This window comes from Elephas maximus, chromosome 18, assembly GCF_024166365.1.
Source record: "Elephas maximus indicus isolate mEleMax1 chromosome 18, mEleMax1 primary haplotype, whole genome shotgun sequence".
Taxonomy (NCBI): Eukaryota; Metazoa; Chordata; class Mammalia; order Proboscidea; family Elephantidae; genus Elephas; species Elephas maximus.
Genome location: NC_064836.1, coordinates 67,512,105 through 67,529,526, shown reverse-complemented (window position 1 = coordinate 67,529,526; position 17,422 = coordinate 67,512,105). Strand labels below are relative to the sequence as shown.

At 34.1% G+C, this 17,422-nt stretch overlaps 1 protein-coding gene and 1 long non-coding RNA gene across 2 annotated transcripts in view; one reads left to right on the top strand and one right to left on the bottom strand.

Moving 5' to 3' along the window:
- The window catches only part of LOC126061404 (uncharacterized), a 34,787-nt gene that overhangs the window by 3,207 nt on the left and 14,158 nt on the right, over window positions 1-17,422 (top strand). The window lies entirely within an intron of this gene.
- The window catches only part of EPHA6 (EPH receptor A6), a 1,119,052-nt gene continuing 1,116,222 nt past the window's right edge, over window positions 14,593-17,422 (bottom strand). The window contains 1 exon segment of the mRNA XM_049857907.1: window positions 14,593-16,436. Within this exon segment, the coding sequence (XP_049713864.1) occupies window positions 16,322-16,436 (115 nt within the window). The 3' untranslated portion in view covers window positions 14,593-16,321.

The window sequence follows — 17,422 nt, the reverse complement described above, 5'->3', positions numbered from 1 at the left end:
GTTTAAACTATTTCTCTAGTTCTCATAATAGTGGTCTTACACAATGTTTGTCCTTTTGCATCTGACTCAGCATAATGCCTTCCAGATTCCTCCATGTTACGAAATGGTTCACAGATTCATCACTGTTCTTTTTCAATAAGTAGTATTCCATTGTGTGAACATACCATAATTTATTTATCCATTCATCCGTTGATGGGCACCTTGGTTGCTTCCATCTTTTTGCTACTGTAAACAGTGCTACAATGAACATGGGTGTGCATATATCTGTTCATGTAAAGGCTCTTATTTTTCTAGGATATATTCCAAGGAGTGGGATTTCTAGATAGTATGATGGCTCTATTTCTAGCTTTTTAAGGAAGCACCAAATTGATTTCCAAAGTGGTTGTACCATTTTACATTCCCACCAGCAATGTATAAGTGTTCCAGTCTCTCTACAGCCTCTTCAACATTTATTGTTTTGTGTTTTTTGGATTAATGCCAGCCTTGTTGGAGTGAGAAGAAATCTCATTGCAGCTTTGATTTGCATTTCTCTCTGGTTCTGGGAATGGCTAATGATTGTGAGCGTTTCCTTAGCTACCTGAATGTCTTCTTTAGTGAAGTGTCTGTTCACATCTTTTGCCCATTTTTTTAATTGGGTTATTTGTCTTTCTGTACTTGAGTTTTTGCAGTATCATGTAGATTTTAGAGATCAGGTGCTGATTGGAAATGCCATAGCTAAAAACTTTTTCCCAATCTGTAGGTAATATTTTTACTCTTTTGGTGAAATCTCTGGATGAGCATCGGTGTTTGATTTTTTAGGAGCTCCCAGTTATCTAGTTTTTCTTCTGTACTGTTAGTAATGTTTTGTATACTGTTTATGCCATGTATTAGTGCTCCTAATGTTGTCCCTATTTTTTCTTCTAGGATCTTTATCGTTTTAGATTTTATACTTAGGTCTTTGTGGTCTATTTTGATCTCGTTTTTGTGCATGGAGTGAGATGTGGGTCTTGTTTCATTTTTTTGCTGGTGGATATCTAGTTATGCCAGCACCATTTGCTAAAAAGACTGTTTTTTCCCCATTTAATTGTTTTGAGGCCTTTGTCAAATATCAACTGCTCATTTGTAAATGGATTTATGTCTGGATTCTCAATTCTGTTCCATTGGTCTATGTATCTGTCGTTATACCAGTAGCAGGCTGTTTGGACTACTGTGGAGGTATAACAGGTTCTAAAATCAGGTAGAGTAAGGCCTCCCACTTTGTTCTCCTTTTTCAGTAATGCCTTACTTATCAGGGGCCTCTTTCCCTTCCATATGAAGTTGGTGAATTATTTCTCCATCTCATTAGAGAATGTCATTGGAATTTGGATGATACACAGGTTTTTTTACAAAAGAAAATTAGTTAAGTGAACAGATAAGTACAATTGATGCAATGACTTTTATTTTCCATATTATTATTATTAGAGATGAGATTGTGATAATGTGATAATATTATTATTAGAGATGACATTCTAGAAAATGTCAGCCTTGAAAATGTCAACCTTACAGTAGCTGCTGAGGCTGCTTATGTATAATCAAACACCTCATGGGATTTGGTTCCTTGGTTTGGAGGTTTAGGTCTTGGTTTCCTGGGAGATCTCTGTAAATTGGCCTAATTACGTGTTTAGTGCTTCTCTTCTATCTCCTAGTTCATTGCATAGTGCCTGGGGTCTTAAAAGCTTGCAGGTGGACATCCAAGGCACAACAATTGGTCTCTAGTCCCCAGGAACAACAGAGGAAGAAGGAGTCAGGAAGGAGGAGGATATGGAATGTGTGGCTAATTGTCTCCATGGAAAACTGCTTCCTTTTCTATAAGACCAGAAGAACTGGATGGTGCCCAGCTACCATTACTGAATATTTTGATCAAAGAGTCCATAGAAGAATCCTGATCAGAAGGGGGAAAATGCAGACAGAATTTAAAATTCTCATGGACTCTAGACTTTCTGGAGCCATGGAGGGTGGATGAGCCCCTGAAACTATTGCCTTGAGATAGTCTTAAAAACTTAAACCAAAAATATCTCCTGAAGTCTTCTTAAACTAAGCAATAGTTTAGCTTACCTAGTAAAAAAAAAAAAAAGTCTATCTTGAACACTATGGTCTTCTAAGAACTATCTGTATGGGACCAAATTGATAACAGCAACTTGAAAGATTATATTGGAACCTTGCGGGGGGGTGGTCAGTGAGTTTATGTTAATAGGGGAGGAACAACTCAGAAAAGGAGGGTGAGAACGGTTGTATAACTGGAAGAACGTAATCAGTGTCACTAGATAGTACATGTAGAAACTGTAGAACTGGTGTGTGTTTTGCTGTGTATATTCTCAACAACAGTAACAAAATATATAGAATTTAGAAAAAGAAAAAAAACAATATTTCATATTGTTGAATCTGCTGTTTGGGTGCTTTGCCTACTGAAAACTGCCCTCAAGAATACACTCAGCATAAAACTTGTTCCAGGTCATTTAAGAAGTTAGTTTGGCTCTCTTCATTTTATTATGAAAATGACAAACTTTAAAATAGTATGTGAGTTTCCTAAGACTACTTAGGATCCCTGTGTAAGAGAAGAGGGTTTTGAGTACTACCAGTTTTAATTTCATATTGGCTTTTGGAAACCTAGTGGAATTATAAATGAAGTAAGAGTGAGATAAGACAAATGTAGCACTATTCTGATTAATCAGGATACTTTTTATGTATTTTCTTATGGTCAAAAGGAAACTTTAAAAATAATATAGAAAATTCCCAATTTATAATTTACTCAAGGTTTTTGGAATGATGGCCTAAGCTGTGTTTGAACAGTTGGATGTTATAGGTGTCGTTTTTGGTCATCTGCATTTTGTGTACAGTACAAAGTCTGAAATGAACAATATAATTCACTTGAATCTCATAAAACATTTTGCCTGTATAAAATCATGACAAAAATAATGCCGTCCCAGTGATTTATAGAGATTTGTGTGGATTGTTGGCTAGAGTATGGATGTGTTATAAGCAGTGCATTTAAAATTACACAGAATGCTAAGGAATGAAATGCAGAGCTCTTGACCTTGATGACATTAATTATCTTGAAAAATTACAGCTAGGATTCAGGATTCAGAATTGCTAAAGTAAAGAACATGCCTCTAGATTTAATAGACTAAAAAATGAATATGCATTCATACAAGGATACAAAAAAGTCACAAATTCAACCACCACAACAGTTAACATTTATTCGCTAATAGATATTTTAATAAACAGGCTTACTCCATCTGTAAGACCCTGATAATGCCTCTTATGAAATCATAGAAAAATAAAATACAATAATTAGTAATTTGTACTTTGTACAAAAATCTTATTATGTTGCTCAGCAGGTAGTTTTGCTAAACACCATATTTTTTTTTCCAGCGAATAGATGACACATGTAATGCAATTCACCATAAACAATCCCTCATGTTGAGAGCTGAGCATTCTATAACACTATTAACTTGTATGCATGCCAGCACATGAAAATTTACATGGAACATCATAATATTATAGTAGGTTTTTATAAGATAAAAACAGAAGTACCTTCGAGTAAATCTGGACAGCTTCATTGCTATAGTAAAGTAGGTAATAGGTAGGATTGCGGTTGGATTGTTAACACCCTTTTACTGTGTTTATCTCTCTACCATGTTGTGATTACAACAAGAAAAGAGAACCTAGGCTTGTAAGGAACCTGAGTGGAAGGCATATATTGAAGCTCTAAATAGTGATGCAATACCAAAAAGAAAAAATAATACAGTGCTGCACTTCCTTATTCTACTAAACTGAGATCTTTCCCCCTCTTGCAAGAGTAAATGGGTACAGTGCCAAGTCCATAATTAATGGTAAATAGCTTATGACGAGCTACAAAGAGATACTTTCTAAAAATCATATTCATATTTATAGGAAAGAAAATATTTTCAGCTGCAGTTTTTCATAAGTCAAATATAGCTCTATGAGGAATTAAATAGCTCAACCTAGACAAGTGTTATCTAGGTATTTTTATATAAATGGTCTCTTTAGTATTAATAAATTTTAGGATTTGTGCTACAAAGATGTTTATGACTGTTACTTTGAATACACTGCAACTGTTGATGTCATCTACCATTTAAAATTTGACATGGCCATTTAAATCAAGTGTTTAATCATATACATATTTATATGTACACATATATTTTTATATTTTATGGCTATGCTAGAACAGCAGAAAAATGGAGAGCAATCTTCTTCCATTATTCACAATCTAATTTTTTTTTAATTTCACAACAAACCCAAAGAATAAATATGCATTTTAAAATCCCCACAATTGAATGACATAGTCTATCCTGAAACAAAGCACCAAACAAACAAAAAAAAACCAAACCCAGTGCTGTCGAGTCGATTCCAACTCATAGCAACCCTACAGGACAGAGTAGAACTGCCCCATAGAGTTTCCAGTGAGCGCCTGGCAGATTTGAACCGGTGACCCTTTGGTTAGCAGCCTTAGCACTTAACCACTATGCCACCAGGGTTTCCATATAAAGCACCAAGCACAATTAAAAGGATCACATTTGTTGTATAGGATAGGGAGGGCCACAAGGAACAAAATGACCACATTGCCCATGGGTTCCTTCTAAATGACAGAAGGTATTGATGTTTTTTCTAAGAAAACAAAAGAATTGTTTTACTGAACAATTAGAGCTTGTTTGTCTTTTTTTTTTTTCCCCCAATTCAGATGGGGGCTGGAAATTCTCCAAAACAGTGTTTTGAGAAAACTGACAGCTTGAGTATACAAAACACATCGTTCAGGATTAAGCTAATTTTAATTTTCATATGCTTTGAATGATAACAAAATAGCTACAAAATGTTTCTGCCTTTATTCCCCTGTAATAGGCAAAAATAAGTATGAAAAGAAAACATGAGAAATATTTGTGGTAGTGAGAAATCCTCACTTAATCTCTATGTTATGGAGAAGAGGACTTTTGTCAGTCCTTGGAAAGCACAGAATTCAAAGTATCAGGTCTTCCAAATAATTCGACTCAAAAATATTTAGTAAAGATGTCTTTTAAACCTTTTATACAATAGTTTTCTTTCCTATCACTTACTATACTCATGTAAATACCTATTGAATATATATATTCACTTTCCTACTCTCCAACTATTTCCAACTTTTTCTTCCAACCTATATTCCATCCCCATCCCCTCATATTGACTTTTATCTAATTCTTGGTAAAATAAAACTACTTACACAGTAACACCTGTATATTTCTACTGCAAAACTACCCACCTATCTGCATATTACATATTGCCTTCTTTCCTATTGGAGTTCTGCGGAGTTCTGTGTCCCTGCATCTGTCAAAAATTAACCTCTCTACTTAATGCTCTCATGAGGAACCTTTACATGGATTAAGAGGCAGTTGTTCGGATAGAACAAGGGGATACTGATTGGTTTAAAGCCAGGAAAGGTGTGCATCAGGGTTATATTCTTTCACCATACCTATTTAATCTGTATGCTGAACAAATAATACAAGAAGCTGGACTATATGAAGAAGAACGGGGCATCAGGATTGGAGGAAGACTCATTAACCACCTGTGTTATGCTGATGACACAACCTTTCTTGCTGAAAGTGAAGAGGACTTGAAGCACTTACTAATGAAGACCAAAGACCACAGCCTTCAGTATGGATTACACCTCAACATAAAGAAAACAAAAATCCTCACAACTGGACCGATGAGCAACATCATGATAAATGGAGAAAACATTGAAGTTGTCAAGGATTTCATTTTACTTGGATCCACAATCAACAGCCATGGAAGCAGTAGTCAAGAAATCAAAAGACGCATCTCATTGGGCAAATCTGCTGCAAAAAGGACCTCTTCAAAGTGTTGAACAGCCAGGATGTCACCCTGAAGACTAAGGTACACCTGACCCAAGCCATGGTATTTTCAATCGCATCATATGCATGTGAAAGCTGGACAGTGATTAAGGAAGACCAAAGAAGAGTTGACGCCTTTGAATTGTGGCGTTGGCGAAGAATATTGAATATACCATGGACTGGCAAAAGAACGAACAAATCTGTCTTGGATGAAGTGTGACCAGAATGCTCCTTAGAGGCAAGGATGGCAAGACTGCATCTTACATACTTTGGACATGTTGTCAGGAAGGATGAGTCCCTGGAGAAGGACATCATGCTTGGCAGAGTACAGGGTCAGCGGAAAAGAGGAAGACCCTCAACAAGGTGGATGGACACAGTGGCTGCAACAATGAGCTCAAGCATAACAACGATTGTAAGGATAGCACAGGACCAGGCAGTGGTTCGTTCTGTTGTGCATAGGGTCGCTATGAGTCGGAACTGACTCGATGGCACCTAACAACAACAACAACCACAGCAACAACCACAACAACAACAACTTAATGCTGTGTATTCTAACACCTCTACCTACTTTTCAAGGCCTTTCCTACTATAATTATCTTCTCTTGTGCATAATCAGTTTTCCCTTTTCTGCCAGATCATTCTCATAACCAAAAACCAAAACCAAAACCAAAACCAAACCCGTTGGTGTTGATTCCAACTCATAGTGACCCTATAGGACAGAGTAGAACTGCCCCAGAGAGTTTCCAAGGAGCATCTGGTGGATTCGAACTGCTGCACTTTTGGCTAGCAGCTGTAACACTTAACCTCTATGCCACCAGGCTTTCCAGATCATCCTCTGAGTATATAAATATGCTCCAGTATCATCTAAAGAAAAGAAAAGAAAAACCCTCTTGATCCCACATCTCCGTCCAGCTACTGCCCTATCACTCTTGCTGCCTTCACAGTAAAATGTCTTGGAAGATTTGTTTATAGATACTGATCCTACCTTCTTTCCTTGCGCATCTCCTTAATCCACTTAAATCAGACTTTGACTTTATTACTTCATAGAGACTAACTTTTTCAAGGCTATCAATAACTTCCATGTTGCCAAATCCAATGGTCATTTCTTTATTGTAAACTTGACTTCTTAAAAGCATTTAATTGACCAAGAGCATCTCTTTTCTTCTCTACCTTACCTTACACTCCTCAGTTTCCTCTGCAGGCATCTGAAGTTCTCCCTAACTTCTAAATGTTGGAGTGCCCTGGAACTCAGTCTTGAACCTACTTCTCTCTCTACAGCCTTCTAGGGATTTCAAAACTTTAAAAACAGTGAATATACGGTTGTATAAATACAGTTGACTCCCAAATCTTGATTTCCAGCTATGATTGCTCCTCAGAACTCTCATAAGCAACAATATACTCGATATCTCCATTTGAATATCTAATGGACATCTCAGACATTACATGGCTAAAAAGAAACTCTAGATTTTTCCTCTAAACTTGCTTTTCTTCCACCACCATTGACTCAGTTGCTCATTCCTAAAATGTAGAATTATTCCTTCATTTTTCTTTTCATTCCTCATACCCATCCATTAGCAAGCCCTGTCTTCAAACATTTTCCAAAATCCGTTCAGTTCTCCCCATCTTCATAACTTCCACCCTAATAAAAACCACCATGTTTTGTTTGAACTACAGTGGTAGCCTCATAAATATTCTCTGATGTCATCTCCTTCTTGCCCCTCCTCGCTTCATCCACCATGTACCAACTATACTGTTCTCTCTATCCTCAAATATTCTAAACTCGTATACATTAACCACTTATTCCCTCTGCCCAGAATCTCTTCCTCTAGATCGTCTCTTGTCTGTCTCCTCCCTTTTTCAGATCTTAGTTTAAGTGTCAAGTCCTCAGAGAAGATTTCCCTAAATTTAAAGAAACCACCGCCATGCTCTGCAACATTACTAATGTAATTATCAGCAGGAAGCTTATCATTCTTTATTGTGTATCTTCACTATTAGAAGATCAATTCATGAGACAGGGACTTTGCTTGCCTTGGTCACCCTGTATCAGGGTTTAGAATAGGACACTAGTACATGGTAGTTTTTAATGAACAGTTGAATGAATGAATGTACATATGAATAACTGTATATTTAAATAAATCAGTATATATATACTGACTTTAAAATTTAGGAATTATACATTTTTGGACCAGCAAAAATGTTTCCCAAAGTGTAAAGAAGTTAAAGGAGGCATTGACTGGACAAGTCTTTTTTTTTTTTTAAACTACGGATGCCTAACTACTGTATTTAATAGTAGAGTGTTCAAGGTTGTAAGGTGAAAAAGGGGATGTTTTGCTTCTTCAGAGGGATATTGGGAACTCTGAAGAAAATAAACATATAAAAATATATTTTGATACTTTGATAAGATTTCTTTCTAATTTTATGTTACCAACATATATTTTAACAAATATTTTTGAACTTACATTAGAGATTCCTATTCTCAAAATGCATTTTTGTTTCAAAATTACCAATAAGAATAACATAATATAATCTTCACTTACTTTTTTCTAATAGTATTTTTATTTTTTAAAAGTGAGGTAATAATTTTAACACAAACTTCTCTTTGTATTACTTTTTTATCTTTTCCCCAACATTAGTGGAACTTGGCCTGTTAACATGTTCTACATTCATGCTCCAGCTTTGATTTTTCAAAAATGAGGTTATTAGAGCAGGTATAACATAACTAACATTTTAGGCTGTTAACAGTTATTCCTTCAAAACTCAAAATTAAGCTGTTAAAGTTTGGACTGTATACAATATTAAACCTAGCTTTTTTTTTTTTTTAATAGTTTATGAAAAGTTTCTGAAAGGCATTTATATTCTGTAGATATTAAAATTTTCAATGACACAACCTAAGTTTGAGTGTGGTTAACAAAATGATTAATAATGTATCAGAAATCAAGCACATACAATAATATTTACAACCAAGTGTTACTCATAGTTGTTAGTATTGCTCAGGTCTTGTGCCCCAGCAAACAAAACAAACAAACAAATAAAAACTTCTATTTCACATTCTGACTTTTTTCCCTCTTAGAGGTCTAAAAAATCTAAAATTATATCCAAGCTCCGTATCTGTATATGACATTTTTGCATAGTATAAATATATTAATATAATCACATAATTTTCTTTGACTACATATATATGGCATGTAAAAAAAGAGATCACATTAAAGAAAATTCAAAACTCCAATGAGAAATAAATATTTATACACATTAAATCTTATTTTTCATGTAGTGTAGAAATTTTGGAAAGCCTCAACCACTGTTTATTATAATATTGTCCATGAAATTCCATATTATTTTAAAGATACTTCTGAGGATATTGCAATAATATATCTAATAATAAACTACTAGTGATTTTAAGCAGGTTAGATAATAACAGTGCTCACATCAATTGCATTCACAGAAAAAATAGCTTGTTCAGTTACAAGTTTGTTAGTGAATGAGTCACCACTGATTTTATGATAGAGCTTCAAAAGACTACAATCTTTAGATTTGTTTTAAAACAAAAATAATAAATGGCAATAAATAAAGCATGTACAGTTAAAAAATACTTTATTACAACTTTGATAATGATATTGTTGGGTAGATAAGAATTCTGAAGACAGCAAAAAAATACTACTTCGTGTGAAAAATGAACTAATAGAATTATATTCTGGTGAAAAATGAACTAATAGGACTATTTATATTCAGGCTTCTCTGTGATTGAGTGAAGATGTGTTTAAGTGAAAATCTAACAACAATTTCTACATAAATATATACATTTCTTTTCATAAATTATTAAATGTAGAGCAGAGACTTTATTATAATAGCAGAAGAGGACATTTTAAATTAGGAAAAAATCTTGAAAGTGTATTGTTTATTCATGATACCAAACCTTTCTAGAACAGAGGAAGATTAAGTCTTTTTGAAGAACGATGATAAATAAATGTAGCAAAATCTCGTATAGGACTGCTCACATCAATACTACTTGTCCTATAAACTCATATTTAATTAAATGAAAAAAAAAAAAAGACATTTATCTTCAAAGTTACTGGTGTCTAAGATCCCCAGATACTTTCGCTAAGTAAACTTTTATTCATTCAATTTTTATTCCATCTATTTTCTTAAAAAAAAACTTAAAATTTGAATTAATTACATGAAAAATGAAGATTCTTTGTCCTTGGAGTTTTCTTTATGATAATATATTTAAGGATAAAGATAGTTCTCCCTTAAATGAAGAATAATGAAATGGAGACTCTGGTGTTAACTAGATAGGAATTTTGAAATAGGGCTGTCCTCCTTTTATTATTTTACATACACCCTAAAGCCATATTTCAGTTGTTCTGATTTCCTATTTAAGTTGATAATGCATTATCTTAAAGAAAAGTGAGTTTATTATGATAAATGAAAGACAAACAGAGGTTAAAATAATGGAGAAATATGGATACAGATGGAGTTTTACTTGATAAAGGATCTTCACTAATTCTGGTACTTTTCTAATTTATAACTCCACCAACAATTATATTATTAATTTGTACTTTATTTTCTAAAGAAAAGCAGAAACCACATCTTCATATTACATTTAAGACAATCTTTCATCCTCATCTATCAGGTAATTTTTTTTTTTTAAATGTCTTTGTCATTCTTAAGGATGAATTAGGTTTTTTAGAGCACTGGGTTTTTTTTTTTTTTTTTAGGGTAGTGGAATTCTTGGAGATTTTCTCTTTTAATGAAACAAAATAAAAATTCTCTTAATGATTAGCGATTTCACACTAGGATTAGCCAGTGTAGAAATTCAAGCAAGGACCTTCCTTTGCTTTGTTTTATTTAGAAAGGAATCTTGCTGTCATTGGGAAAGTGCAAATATAATAAAATGGAGGTGACTTCGCATCATTAAGGGATACACAAAACTTTACATTTGCCAGATTTATTTTTTTTAAAGGTGAAGTTTATTCACTTAGTAGTGCTTTGCCACCCTTAACAATAAGGGTGATTAATAGAAAAGTTAGCAGAAGTTTTCTTTTAAATTTTCATTTCATTTTTAAATACAGTCATTTTGAATTTACTCTGATAAGCTGAAAGTAAACTATTTCAAATCTACCCTAAAATCTCAAAACAAACAAAACTCTTTTGATTTAAGAGCAAAGAACCCAAACCTTGCACTTAAGTTGTAAATATTCTTTTTATACATTTCCTATAAATCATCATTAATTTAAATATAATTATTAGAAGAAAGAAGATTAGTTAAAACTACATTTTGATGATCTATATCTTCTGGATCTTTTTTTTTTCCCCCAGAAGACATACGTATTAGGTCACATCCCTTTATAACATAAAAAAATGTAGTTTTTATCCTAAGAAATCTTTGAAACACTTGCCTAATACTTGGATTTTTAAGAAAAGAGTAAGAAAAAGAAAAAGAAAAAAAAAAAAAAGTAGTGCACTTAACTCTTTGCAATATACTATTTTTCTTATTTCACTTAGAAATGTGTTAGATCTAGTCATGATTACTAATCCTTTCCCTTGTTAACTTTAGTATTGAGTTTGAAAGGATTTTATGCAACAATTACAGTTTCATACTTACTCTATTTACTGGAACCAGTGAATTGGCTTGGGCAAGAGATGACTCCAGAAGTATTTTTGAACAAAGGCAGTTGTTTGCTATGTGGAGGCACCTTTGAGGTAGTGAGTCCAGACATGAACTGAAAAGCTTGCCACTGGGGAAAAACAATCTGTGACTCACGAGAAATATGGTGAGATTGTCTCAGAGCACCCAACAAAAGTGTTTTCTTCTGCCAGAGGGGGAAGAATCTATCAGAATTTTTCTGTAGGGAATTGCAAATACAATTTGCATTGCACAAGTGTTTAGTTATTTGTTGTTTTGTTTTTTGGAAACAGCCAAACCCTAGTGACATGGCAACCACAGCAAACAGGCTCTCACCTCTACAGTTTAAGCTTGAGAGACACAGGAAGGGAAGGGAAGGGAAGTAAAGTCAAACTATCTTTTTCTTAAACAAATTTAAGCGTAGAGTAAGTTCTCCATAGATGTTTGTTACAGTGAACTGAATGACGTTTACACTGAGCATTATGAAGATTGAAAGCTTGTTGGAAACGTTGACCACAAAGACAAAAAATTAGTTGATTTCAGTGCATGGAGTCCTGATGGAAGAGTACTACCAATTTCAGCCAGTGTACTCCTCTACCTTATAGAGTCTGCATATAGAAAGAATTACAGTATTTTTGGATTGAGCATGAAGTACTATAAGTTTGTTCTGTTTACTTCATGGAATTTGAGCTTGGAAAAGTTAAGGTGATCATGCTAAGTGATGCCTCTGCTTCTAATCTCTTTGTTATATCCAGACATAGACACCAGCTGTGAGCTTGTAATAACTGGTTTTGAATCTTAAAATATTAATTTCTTTTAAATTAATAATAAACTTCTTTAGCTAAAGCTATAAAAAAGGATCATTATCATTCATTTCAAAATTATCTTCCAAAGTACTTAATTTTCAGTTAAAGCAAAATGCATACTCTCCGTGAGTATATATGTTCCCACTTATGTGAGGGGGCCAAAGATACTGAAATATAGCTTTTGCAACCTACCCTTCTTCCCTCCACCTTCAGCCTCTTCTAAGGATATATATAAGATCTTCTAAGGAGATTTTCTGTGCTACCTTTGTTGTGTTGATAGGGAGGAAGGGTGGAGTGGTAGAAGCTGAGAAAGGATGAGAGGGAGGATGGGGTGATAAGAGAGAAGGATAGACAGGGCTGAGGAAGGAAGTTTTAGAAATTTTAATCAAGGAATAGAAAAAAGAAACCCCCTATAGGTGAGAATTTTGAGATAAGAGATGTGTCTGTCTACCTTAACCCAAAAAGACAAACCCATTACCATGGAGTTGATTCCGACTCCTAGCGGCCCTACAGGATAGAGTAGAACTGCCCCATAAGGTTTCCAAGGCTATGGCATTTACAAAAACAGACTGCCACGTCTTTGTCCCACAGAGCAGTTGGTGGGTTGGAACCACTGACCTTTCAGTTAGCAGTCGAGTGCTTATAGCCACTGTGCTGACAGGGCTCCTTTTACAGAGCAGAAATTTGGGATGGAAAGAAGTCAAAATGGACTTTTCGGAAACGTGGTTTGGTTATATATAATCCAATTCATCCTTCACGACCTCTTCAGAAGACTTTCTGTAAAGACTTTGCTTTTTAAGGATAGGATATGGATCTGTTTTCCATTCAAGGGCTGAGACAGACCTTGAAGCTGTAGCTGGGAGGCTGTTTTATTCAGGCTACATAGTTGGATAGATTTTAAAGTGTAATGCAGAGTGAAATAAGATAAATCTTTTTGATTATGACATTCATATTTATTTACCAAAAGTTTAGTAATTCTCGATTGTTGTTAAACCAAGAGTTTTGCAATTTCTCATTGCTATTTAAAAATGTTTTTTGGTTTAACAACCTGCATATCTCATCTCTCTCCTTGATTGTGCATTGTTTTTACATTTTTTCCCCAAATATTCCCAATACAATGAGACAGTAAGTTGTCTATAGACTGGAAATTGACCATCCAGAAAAGAAAATGAAAATGGTTTTCTTCAACTGTCTGATTTTCAAAATCCAAAAAATACTCAATAGTACAGATTAAGAAATTTAAAATAAAGCAGGGACATGAATGTATATGCATATTTTAGTTAACAAAGATTATTTCCAAAGGCTTGTGATTTATGGAGGTTGTTCATTTTCTTTCTATAATTAAGTTCTATGCTTATGCATATTAAACAGTTTTGATTACTGAATTATGTGCACTGATAAATCTCAAAATGTTTTGTGTAAAATTTCCAAATGAGTTTGGCAATTTAACTGTAAATATCATGGGGTTTGTGATTGGTAGGCAGTAAAGAAATAGATAGCCTTATTTTTTAATGTTTCTGTTTAATTTTGCACACATAATTCAGTTTTGCTTTGACTATGATTAGGTTCAAAATTACACTTAAAATTACCATGCTTACTGTTCAGAAAAATAGAAATGTAGTTTTAAAGGAATTTTAAAGAGGATATGTGGGTGAGAGACAAAGTGAAAGGCAGTTTATAATACTAGAGAAAGATGTTAGGGGGAAAAAAGGTAAAAATTAACAAGCTCTAGAATAAGATCATCAGAACTTTTTAAGAAAAAAAAAATCTTAACAGAACTTTAATCTTGCAATTACTAAATGCCCATGTCATAGAATTTTAAGTACTTCACTAAAAATTTATTTCATCAAGGTATACAGAAGTTGCTGACAGAGTCCTGTGGAAGACCATGATTATTCTATTCCTAATTTTCTAAATACCTTTTTTTGTTGTTGTTGTATTATAAAAATAAATATATATGGTTAATAAATTTAATCTGTTTTATATCTGCTCCTATTTAATAATATATGTCTGAAGACAGATACATATGGAAATTTTATATTTCCTCTAAATTAATCCAGATTTTTGTAAATGTATCAAGCAAACGGCAGATAGCCTATGAGTGATGCATAGCCATGCAGGTGATGGCTGGAAAATGTTGCTAGCTATTTCTGACACGCTTACTTAAAAAGTGATGAATTTCCCACTTTTTTTTTCTCTTTTTTTAGTATACTTTAAGGAATACTTGTGAAGACTCTTCCTTCTAGCTCTATACTTTTTTTTTTAAGTGAGAAAAATTTATCTGTGGCAGGAAAACCCAGGAGATAAATCACCAAAAGAAAACAATCAGAATAGTCTAGTCTAATAGAGAAATCAACAAAATCTTAAAGTAAGGAAAAAAAAGAGAAAGTAAGGCTCCTTTAATAATGAGAACACCATAATCACCAAAAAATATCAGGTAGGAGGAATTTGGGAATGTGGGTAGTGCACTTTTATCTGTTAGATCAAATAAAAACCAATGTATTAAATCAGCATCTTTAGACAACCTGCTCTGTGCTTTTTTCCCCTCTTGACGAATTCTCTCTACTGTTCTACTTAGCACAACAGTCATTTTTTTTTTTTAGTTTGTTTTCAGTTTCACAGGAAGGAGTGGATTTTATAATTGAATTAGTCTACAAGGTAGCAGTATTCTGATAAGCTGACTCAGCTTAGTTCACTGAAAAATAAATTTTCCTTTGTTTTTGTAGCCTCTGAAAAGCAGAAGATGATGACAACAACACACGTCAGCTGTATTCACATTTTTATGCTATTGTATTACAGACCCCGGTTGCCACACTATTTCTATATGCTCATGTGTAGGATCTGTTTCCTTTGGAGTGTGCAGCGGCATACTTGTTTCTTGGAAGGTTTGGAAAACACCTCAGCATGTTCATGCAACTTATTTTTTTTTAAATAAAACATAAAAATTCTTAAACTCCCAAATTGCACCAATATCAGACAAATTAGCTAAAAAAAAAGATGGGTTTATTTTCCTGTGGCCCTGTATAACTATCATAAAATTCTTTTAATTAAATTAATTAATCTTTTTACATTAAATCTAAGGCTATAATCTTAGATTTTTACTCGAAGTAATTCCACTGAGAACACTTAATTTTCTCAGTGCCTTGATAATTGCTTTCGTAAACTTGTAAAGATGAACCAAGGGAGCAGCCATGGGTTTATTCCATGCCTCACTCTTTGGAAGGCATTATAGCATTGGACTCACTCTTAATCTTTCCAGGGGTGATTTTCATAAGGAAGTAGAGAAATAGGCTATAGTTAGTAGAAATTAGAAGTGAAAAGCCTCCAAACTACCACTTACTGTGAAATATTTAGGACACTATCAACTTAATTAAAGAAAAAAAAGACAAATCCAGCCTTAGAAGATTTAAAAGCACAATACTTTTTTTGTCCCTCTCCTTCCCTGATAACCATTTTCTTCCATAGTCACGGATGACAAGGATTCACTACATGAAATCCTGGGTCATTTCCGCAAATAATACCAACAAGATCAGGCACCACCAGTCAAACTATTATAAAGTAACAATATAACCCATGGAGTTGAATGTAGTCATCAAAAAAGAATTTTTTTTTTAATGTCAATTTGGAAGCTATGTGATCACAAAACACGACAGAAAAGTAATTTCCATCTTTTTCATCTACCACCAAACTCTAAATACATCATTAAGGAAGCCACACCTGGGCCAAATCCTTTTGGATAAGTCATCGCGCACTTCCCAAATGCAAAGTTACACATCCATGCTGAGTTATTTACCACCTTGTAGCAACAATCTGCAGTGGGCTTCGGTTTTATCTGCAGGTAATTGTGAGAGGAGCTATGTAGGATGATTTTAAAATCCAGGTTGGAAGCAAAACCTAAGGTGTGTACCCATAGTCTGAAGTGGAGACAGCAGTTTCTGACATGATGTTCGGAGAATCAGGAGAGGGTAGTATAGAGGATATCTTTCATTTTAGAAACGCTGAGGCACAAAACACAGGTGCTTGTAGTACTTTCATACATGAAATCCTTTCTCCTGTATGTGCATCATGTGTAAACGTAAAGTCTGTATACTGCTGACTATTCGTCTCTGGTGTCCAATGAGTATGACTCCAATTCTTCTAATGTCACTGAGAGAGAGAGAGTGAGAGACAGAGAAAGTGAATATAAATACCAGAAAATCAGGTCAGTAATGATGAGAGAGGAAAAAATGAACATTTAGGTCTTGTAAATGTCTATGTCAGATTTGTATTATGAATTTGCCAGAAAGAGTATAGCTGGTGAAATGAGAGTTAAAGCAGAGATATAAATGAAAAGCAAGGGTTTGTTCATTTTCCTTCTCCCAAGTGCCAAAGAACACATCAAATGAATCTCATATTTAAGGGTATGAGGAAAAATTTCAAATCCAAGTACCTATGTGATGTTCAGAAATTTCATAGGCCTAAAGATGATATAATTTAGGTAATTATACAAATTTGCAACAGTATTAAGAAAAGGGTGAGCATGTAGGGTTGAAAGTACAATGTGTACTCCTTTTGAGTTCTCATGGTCTTTCAATAACCTGAAAAAAAAAAAAACACTGCTGTTGTATTATGTTAAACCATATAAAATTGCCGTTACTTAAAATAATGGCAATTTCTTATGGCTCAATGTAATAGTTACAGCATCTGGTTTTTAAAATTTATGTCCAGTATTTTATTGTACTCAAAAACCAACCCAAACCCACTGCTGTTGAGTCGATTCCAACTCATAGCGACCTTATAGAACAGAGTAGAACTGCCCGGTACGGTTTCCAAGGAGCACCTGGTAGATTCAAACTGCCGACCCCTTGGTTAACAGCCATAGCACTTAACCACTACACCACCAGGGTTTCCTATTGTACTCAAGCAGTACAAGTTCAAGGATAATCCTTGAAACAGTGGGAAAATGCCCGGCCATTACGATGTACAAAGGCTCTCTGAAATGACATGATGATGTTGTGTTAATTTGATGAAGGTAATAGGAATCGATTATGCAATGTTGATATACATGGGTTGTTAATAATTTGTCCAGGTAAAACTATGTTGATGTAAACTCTATGATGTGAATGGGAGTAATTTCAGAAGGCAATTAAAAA